We start from the raw sequence: 8366 nt of genomic DNA, 5'->3' as shown, positions 1-8366 counted from the left end.
AAACATCACTGGACAGCTTAGCTGTCACAACAAATATGGCTATTTAGCAAAACGCTAGAAAATAGTGAAAATATTATCGAAAAATTCGTAAATATACGCGTTGTTAAATTTGTTTCGTGTTCTGCAAAGAAAACAGGTGTGATTAGCGCGTACGGACTAGTGAATTGCACAGCCATTCCGATCGGTGGCTTGTAAGAGAATTCACTGTAACCGTGTGTGTATTCCGTTTCTACTTCCTATGAACTGACCCTCTTGTTGTACGCGAAGTGTTACGACGGAAGTAGCAGCAGCACCCGAAAACCACCAACAACAAAGCTATCGAACCAGCAGTTTCACCTTCACGGGAGCCCGTGGTTTGAGTAGCTGTCCGCCGTGTTACAGTCCGTACATTCATTACCGTCCTGTCACTAACAAACCAAACCACCAGCGATGATTAAACTATTCTCCCTCAAACAACAAAAGAAAGATGGTGAAGCAACACCGAAGGCCGGAGGACAGAAAAAAACTTTCACTGCTGCACAGCTGCGAATCACTAAAGGTATTGTTTTGTTTCCACTGGCAGTACCATGACCAAATGTTTACGGAGCATAATACAACATTTATACGTGTTTCTTTAGATATCAATGAACTAAACCTTCCGAAGACGTGTGCCACCGAGTTCCCGGACCCGGACGATTTGCTGAATTTCAAGCTCATCATCTGTCCGGATGAGGGCTTCTATAAGGGGGGTCGTTTCGTGTTCAACTTTAAGGTATGTGTCTGTGCCGCACAATTCGTAAGCATGTACGTAAACTTTCTGCCTGATTTTAGGTTGGACCGAACTACCCTCATGAACCTCCGAAGGTCAAGTGTGAAACCCAGGTCTACCACCCAAACATAGATCTTGAGGGTAATGTGTGCTTGAACATTCTACGTGAAGACTGGAAACCGGTACTGACGATCAACTCGATCGTGTATGGATTGCAGTACTTGTTCTTGGTACGTATCTATACCCTTGTCACAACTCTGTTTCGGTTCGGTCACCACAAAAACAAAGCTTGTAGCTCTACTGCGTAATCGAAACTGGTGCCAAAAGCGCCAACATGATCTTTGTCCCCTTCATTGTGGATATGTGTTGTGCTTTTCGTCCCAAACTTGTGGTTGTATGCGTATACTGAACATTTTTCTTGCTCGATCTTACCTTAGGAACCGAATCCGGAGGATCCACTCAATCGGGAAGCTGCTGAAGTGTTGCAAACCAATCGACGCCTGTTCGAGCACAACGTTTTCAAAGCGATGCGCGGCAACTATATTGGCGCGACGTACTTCCAGCGCTGTCTCAAGTGATATATAAATTCGAAATTAACCCTTACATGTTGCGTTTATTTAATTATTCTTACGATTGGTGGGCGCTATTATATAGATTTTAATTATAATTAAAAATGCCACGAACAAGCAAGCATGATTGAGTGTCGAAAGCCCGGAAGGCGTTGAAGAGTCAAACCGGAGTGCAAACAAACCCTAAATATCCAGAACGTGATCCAGATTATTCACTAAATAGACCCATACATGCACCACAATGCAACGATAGTTACAATAAAGCAAATACAAGGATCAGGAGCTACAGAAGAACACAAACACAAAACCCGGTCGTTTGCATCGGAACGAAGCTGCAGGTTTGGCCTTGTAGATTGTGATGAAATTTCTATTTCGATAGACGGAAGAGAGTGAGGAGTAAACTATACAGGAACTGGAGAGAGAGCAACATGTTTAGATAGCGAAAAAGCGCAGGTTGCAGCTCAAAGCAAATACATTACACTGGAAAATCTGTTCGATGCTGATGGTAAGTAGCTCGGAAAAAGAGAGGAAAACAGTAGAGAACATAAACTTACACACAACGACATTTGCAACACGTCTTATCTGTACATTATCTGTCTGGCGGTTGCGTGCGTATGTTTGTTCTACAGAAGACGGTACGCGTCGGATGTTGCTTGAACGCCAACTGATTTGCGTCCGTGATGCACAGCTTGAATCGGTCGATCAAGGCACAATTTCTTAAAGTTTAATGAACGATGGATGAATATGCTCCCCCCAAAAAAAAAAAGAAGTGGACCTCTACGCAGAAGCATTGGTAAAGGAAATTGGTATATAGCTGGAGTTACTTTTTAGTAATAATAACGAAGATTGTGTTCCACTCGCATGCCTAGAGTTAGTGGCTAAACGTGAAGGATAGTATAGAGATTCCATTTGTCTAAAACAAAACACACACAAAAACACTTAGCAAAAGGCAGGACGTTTCGCAATCCTCGTTATACTCTTGAGTTTATAGTGACTGCCATTGTTGAGACTCTGCTCAGAAGCGATCTGCAACATTGCCATTTGCCAATCATTTTATCTAAATTGGACAGCCTAGCACCTTACGCAAAACAATAGAGAACAATTAATAGAACATCAAATCCGATCGCTCCCAAATGAATGCAAATAAAATAAAAAAAAAATCTTGGCATAAACAATATATAGGATAATGAACAAAAAAACAGAAAATAAACGATGAAAACAGGAGATGAATGTATATTCGGTACTATTTTTATTAACTAATTTGATCAAACAAATTCAAATTCTCGACGGTGCTGTACCGTACCGTTGTACCAGAAATGTTTATGCTTCTCCTTCTCGTAACGAATATGCATAATTGTACATAAAGGAGATGCAAATATCGATAAAACCACTTGTTGCGTGTGCTTCGACGTCGTAATTCCTTTGCCGTTCAGAGAAAAAACATTCTAGACATGGGGGGTTGCCAGGCCAACCAGTAGCATTGGCAACCATCGGTAACTATGTAAGCTGGTTTCACAACAACCATTGCAGCTAAAGGTAGTTTGTACACTCAAAAATGCACAGTCTTCTCATAGGTTGAAGGTGCTACGGATTGCAGCGCTGAAAGTCGAACAGGATTTTCCTTTCAAACGTCGTAGAATTCTAATCCTTCAAGATGTCTGTAGAAGAACCAACGGAAGTAGCTAATCTGGAGCCCTCCGCCATCATAGGATTCGACGGTTGTATTCAAAATGTCGTTTACCTCTAAGAACACCAATTACTTATGTGGTTTTTTTTAACCTTTTCTTGCAGGACATGTTGTTTGTGGACTACGGGTACACCCCGACCAGCGTCATTTAGTGTTTCCATTGGGTAATGAAATATCAATCTACGAGTGCGCCACAAACAAGCAATCCTTCCTGCGGGGCCATACGAATACTATCTCCACGCTGGACATTTCTACCAGTGGACGAATGGTTGCATCGGGTCAATCGAATCACATGGGATTTCGGGCGTTCGTGATCGTGTGGGACTGGGAAACACGGAAGGAAATCTCGCGACACGAGCTGCATCGCGTTCGCGTTCAATCGTTGTGTTTCTCATCAAACGACCAATTTCTTGTCAGTCTCGGTGGCAAAGATTGTGGGTCCATCATTGTGTGGGATATCGAACAACGAACGGCCATTTGTGGCACAATCGCCACCAAGGAAACGACCGGTGAAGCGACCAAGGTGGCTAGCTTGAATAAGCGATTCACAACGTTCGTATCCGGTGGCGATCAAAATTTACGCGTCTGGAACATTGATCGGGAACGTAAGCGTCTCACGGTGCAAGACGTGGCCGTGGGCAAGCTGCGAAGAGAATTCACCGGAATGCGTATCTCTCCGAATGACGATACACTGTACGTTGGCACGATGAGTGGCGACATCGTGAAGATTAATCTCAACTGCAATCCAAACCCGAGTGATCCTTCGCAGGACAAAATGCCCGTACTGCTGGGGTGCTTTGGGAAACACAATGCCAAAAAACCGCCCGGGAAGGATTGTGAAAAATATCACTACGGTGTGCGCGATTTGCTGCTGCTGCCAGATGGAAAGTTAATTATCGGGGCGGGAGATGGGACGATCGATATGGTACAGGAGCGTAATTGCAACTTTAAGAACTATCGAGGTCCCACGTGGCCGGAATTAAAATCGGTAAGCGTGTAGTGCTGTGTTGAGTACCATTTAATAGCGATTTAATGTTTTTGTTTCTCATTTTTACTTTAGCTTCAATTCACCAAAATTGATGGTGTGATTACATCGCTTCAAATTCGCAATGGAGAAACTCTTCTAATTGGTACGAACGGTTGTGAGATTTACTCACTGGAACTAGCTAACTTTTCCTCAAGTCTACGGCTGCTCAAAACCTGCCACACGAATGCGGTGTATGATATAGCATTTCCTTAGTAAGTGAACTCTACTTACGGTTCGTATGACGACAGAGCTAAGCTAATCTTTTTTCCACCCTCATTGCAGCAACTTCTCGCTAGTCTTTGCTACCGCTAGCCACGAATCGATCCGAATTTGGTCAACGTCCAAAATGCAGGAATTATTGCGTATTGTGGTGCCCAACTTTGCCTCATCTTCGATCGTGTTTAGCCGCGATGGAAAGAGCATTATTTCGGCCTGGAATGATGGAGTGATTCGTGCCTTTACACCACTTACCGGCAAGCTGATCTATGCCATTCCGAATGCGCACAATAAAGGATGCTCGTCGGTGGCCGTAACGAGCAACGGTAAGATTGTGGTCAGCGGTGGTATTGAAGGGCAGGTGCGCGTATGGAAGATCGATCCGTACGTGCAGAGTTTGATCGGTGTGCTAAAGGAGCATTACGGTCCGATCGAATCGGTACACATCAACAGCTACGACACGGAGGTGGTGTCTGCGTCGCGGGACGGATCGTGCGTAATTTGGGATTTGATACGACTCACACGGAAGCACGTGATCTTTGCGCACACACAATTTATTGCCGCGCAGTATTTTCCCACCGGCGTGCAAATACTCACGGCAGGTTCTGATAAGCTTATCGGTTACTGGGAAGCTTACGATGGCAGTTTGGTGCGAGAGGTGGAAGGATCGAAATCGGGACCGATCAATGCCATCGACATGAACATGATGGGCGAGTACTTTGTGTCGGCAGGCACCGATCAGATTGTGCGTCTGTGGAACTATCAACTCGGTGTGGAGGTTGCAGTTGGCATAGGGCATGCCAGTGCGATCACATCCGCACGCTACAGCCCAAACGGGAAGTTTCTGGTGACTGGTTCAAGCGATGGAGGAATCTTTGTTTGGAAAGTTCCGGAGGTAAGTGGATGTAGCTTTAAAGCAATAATTTAAATTCAATGTGGCTCCCAGTGAAAACCTTGAACGCTTACTGCACTTTATGTAATTTGCTTACGTTATCACGAGAACACTGATTTGCTCTTTCCTGTTCGCATTTCATACTAGGGATTAGTTTTAATCCGTGTGATGTAACATGCTCGTTGACGCAACACACCACGTTCAATTTACTTGCCGTTACAGAAGTTTCACATTAAAATACCCGACGATATTTTGAAGCCCACAAATGACGAACAGCTTGCCGCTGCCAAAGCGGTGAAGCCACCGACACCGATTGTCGTGGTGAATAAACCGGTCAAAAGTTCCTCCTCACAAGCAGCTGGTTCGCGCGATGCGTCTAGAAAAACGACTCCATTATTGCCCGGTGCGCGTGGGGTCATCCTTCCCGGGGGAACGCGCAACAGCGAGGACATCCGTGTGCATGCCTCTGGTAGGTCTACACGTGCGAGTCAAATTGCCGAATGTCCAGCGATCGACCCGAACGCACAACCGACGATCGATCCGCGCGTTGACACAGCTTCATTAGCGGATGGTGATCAGGAACAGTGGGAAACTCGCTCGCAGCATTCAACGGGCAGTCAGAATCGTCTTTCAGAACAATCGCCTTTTGCACAAAAGGAGATGACGAATTCAGCAGGGAAAGGTTCCAAATGAACCGTAAGACTCAGCGAAACCGTAAGCGATGTACTCGACCGAAAAATTATCGTGTAAAAGTTTATTTTCTATTATATTTTATATGTATTTTGATCATGAATCGTGCTGCGTAGGATTTGCGCTTTGCTATACAAGCTTTTTAACTGTTGTACATTATACGCTCTACTTCAAATTGCCAGCAGATTCGTAATGTAGGTATCGATTTCCAAGCGCGCTTGTTTCAGTTCCGGAGGATCGCTATCCTTCGGTTCGTACATGTTCGCACAGTGAGCGGTGCCATCGATCAGGATCGTAGGCATGTGGATGTCGTTGCTTTCCGTCAGTCCCAGTCGATGCCAAGGGTCGATATTACCATGCACGTACAGAACATTAGTGGTAGCTGGATCAAGCCCGCCGTAAATGGTGTTTGTTCGGTAGACGCCCCGTGTAAGTGATTGCGACCCGAACCGAGCACCATACACATCGGCGCATTGGCGAACAAAAAATTCTACCGGAAAGCGATCGCCAAACACTAAGCTTGCATTGTTGGACGTCTGATAGAAGCCGAACTCGTTGCACGTTTGGTAGGTCCATTGTCGTGCTAGTATGAAAATGGAAACGTTCGTTCATATAATTCCGTGTTTCGCTCATTTGCAGAAAAATTCTTACCTCCGGTGGCTCCACTAGATGCCCATGAAGTATTCCTTAACTCCTGTATAGATTTGTCGTACACATAGTCCAGGCACGTCATATTAGACAACTTTAACAGCATCCAATTGACCTCCGCTAGCCGGCTGACCGGTGCTCCTATGCTCTGGTTCACCATGACGTCGCACACCTCATCGATCGTCACCGAACTATGCGGACTGTTGTCCTTGTTGTACTGCACCACACCGGCAAAGTTACTCGCCAATTCTTCGAACAAGCTAGCAATGTCCAGCGGATTTGCGATCGATTTCTCTACCGGATCGCACAGCTTGAATTTGTCGTTCAGCGTTCGCTGACCGATCATGTGTTTCAGGAGCGTTTCCACCTGTTGAAAGGCACTGCGTACCGCATCAACACAATCTGCTGAGTAGCGTGCGAGCGAACGGGTGACGGTGTCGTAATACTCGTCAAAATCAATCTTAGCCAACAACGGTCCACTAGAACTGATAGCTCCATGCACCAGCGAAGGATACTTTTCTCTTAACCACGCGGCGAGCGAACCTGGATAAGAACCGCCAAAAGCAATCCAACGGTTTTGATTTGGCCTGAGTTGATACTTTTCATTCATAGCCACGATGAAATATGCTAGATCAGCGAGCGCCTGTTCCGAGGTAAGATATGCGAGGTTGCCCGTAGAAAGATCTTCCGTCGGATGACTTTTGCCGTAGTATCGATGCTCGAGCTGGAAGCATAAAGCGCCGTGCTCTTTTGCGTAATGGATCCATGCTCCTTCATGCATCCAGCGAGCCGTGGCCTCACCCTCGCCGCCAATCATGATAAATACAGGTGCGTTGGAATCTGAAGCGTTGAAGAACTCGTCGTTGACATAGTATCGCTGCTTCCATGTTGCGTCGTTCGTAGGATCATTATGATCTAGTTGTTGCTCGAACCACAGATCGGGAACCGCCTGGGTTGCAGTATACGTCACGAAATCCCTCGTACGACTCGGGCCATCCAATTGGAACATTTTTCCCCGCCAGAATCTACGCAGTCCATTAACCTCGCCATCTCCAAACAATAGGATTACGCTCAGAAGAGTTAAAATCAAGGATTTGTTAGCCATTTTGCTTATGGCTGAAGCAGAGACACGTCTTGCACAAACACGCACGGGATACTGTAGAAGGTTGGAACACAAGAAAGGGGACACGTCGTATCACTGGGTACGAAGCGAACTACCGAAATGATGATTGTTGACCGAATTCCCCGTCCTGTGAGACACAACTGCAGGTTGTTCGGACGGGCCAGCGTTGTTTTAAACAAATCCCTACGCTGATAACTATTATCAATTTTCTCTTTCTCACTCGCATTGACCCTGCGCTGCTGCGACCAACAGGCTAATCGAATTTGTGCGAGCTCAACCCTTGGCAGTTTGTTGCCCTTTGCTTCCTTTTGTCGCCCAGTGCAAAGTTATGCGAGAATGGGAGGATATTGCAGCAGATACATGCCAGACAGCTTTTCTAGATAACAAGCAAATTACCGAATGGTTTTAACTTTTCTCGCTAACCTTAGTTTTAGTTGGGTATTAACTAGCCGTAACCGTTTATGTGATAAGAAACTTACTTTTAAATAGTAACAAACTATACTTTGGACTCATTTATAGCAATAAAGAATCGTAGATTTTTTACAAGATTTTCTTTACAGTAATTTCGCGTATGTTTTATTGCAGAGAAAAAAGATTTAACCGTAATTTTTAAATTCAGTTCCAAAGCATTGGATATTTTCGCATATTCCCGCCCGCACGAAAGAATGAATGAGAGGAACCGAGTGAACGTGAAATGAACTGAGAGCGGGAAAGAAAGAAAAACTTTCTCATTTGACAACCGTCTATACCGACCTGGTCGGTACAT

General features: G+C 45.2%; 3 protein-coding genes across 4 annotated transcripts; 2 read left to right on the top strand and 1 right to left on the bottom strand.

Annotated features, from left to right (window-relative positions):
- The first annotated feature begins 5 nt into the window (after positions 1-5).
- LOC125770725 (NEDD8-conjugating enzyme Ubc12) lies at positions 6-2551 on the top strand. The gene is made up of 4 exons (XM_049440680.1): positions 6-538; positions 618-751; positions 811-978; positions 1186-2551. Exons 1-4 carry the CDS (start codon positions 430-432, stop codon positions 1324-1326), a joined length of 552 nt encoding a protein of 183 aa, XP_049296637.1. The 5' UTR covers positions 6-429; the 3' UTR covers positions 1327-2551.
- Positions 2552-2667: 116 nt separating this feature from the next.
- LOC125770644 (cilia- and flagella-associated protein 52) lies at positions 2668-5932 on the top strand. Of its 2 annotated transcripts, XM_049440543.1 has the most exons (6): positions 2668-2818; positions 2881-3035; positions 3109-3992; positions 4065-4243; positions 4314-5142; positions 5362-5932. In XM_049440543.1, exons 2-6 carry the CDS (start codon positions 2972-2974, stop codon positions 5830-5832), a joined length of 2427 nt encoding a protein of 808 aa, XP_049296500.1. In that variant the 5' UTR covers positions 2668-2818; positions 2881-2971; the 3' UTR covers positions 5833-5932. The 2 variants fall into 2 exon arrangements, with proteins under 2 accessions (XP_049296500.1, XP_049296499.1); XM_049440542.1 differs by having other exon boundaries at positions 2668-3035.
- Positions 5879-7919, bottom strand: LOC125770664 (putative serine protease F56F10.1). Its single transcript, XM_049440566.1, has 2 exons — positions 6481-7919; positions 5879-6412 (listed from the first exon to the last, which is right to left on the bottom strand). Exons 1-2 carry the CDS (start codon positions 7580-7582, stop codon positions 6000-6002), a joined length of 1515 nt encoding a protein of 504 aa, XP_049296523.1. The 5' UTR covers positions 7583-7919; the 3' UTR covers positions 5879-5999.
- Positions 7920-8366: the final 447 nt, after the last annotated feature.

This window comes from Anopheles funestus, chromosome 3RL, assembly GCF_943734845.2.
Source record: "Anopheles funestus chromosome 3RL, idAnoFuneDA-416_04, whole genome shotgun sequence".
NCBI classification, from domain to species: Eukaryota; Metazoa; Arthropoda; class Insecta; order Diptera; family Culicidae; genus Anopheles; species Anopheles funestus.
This window is presented reverse-complemented; position numbering and strand designations above follow the sequence as displayed.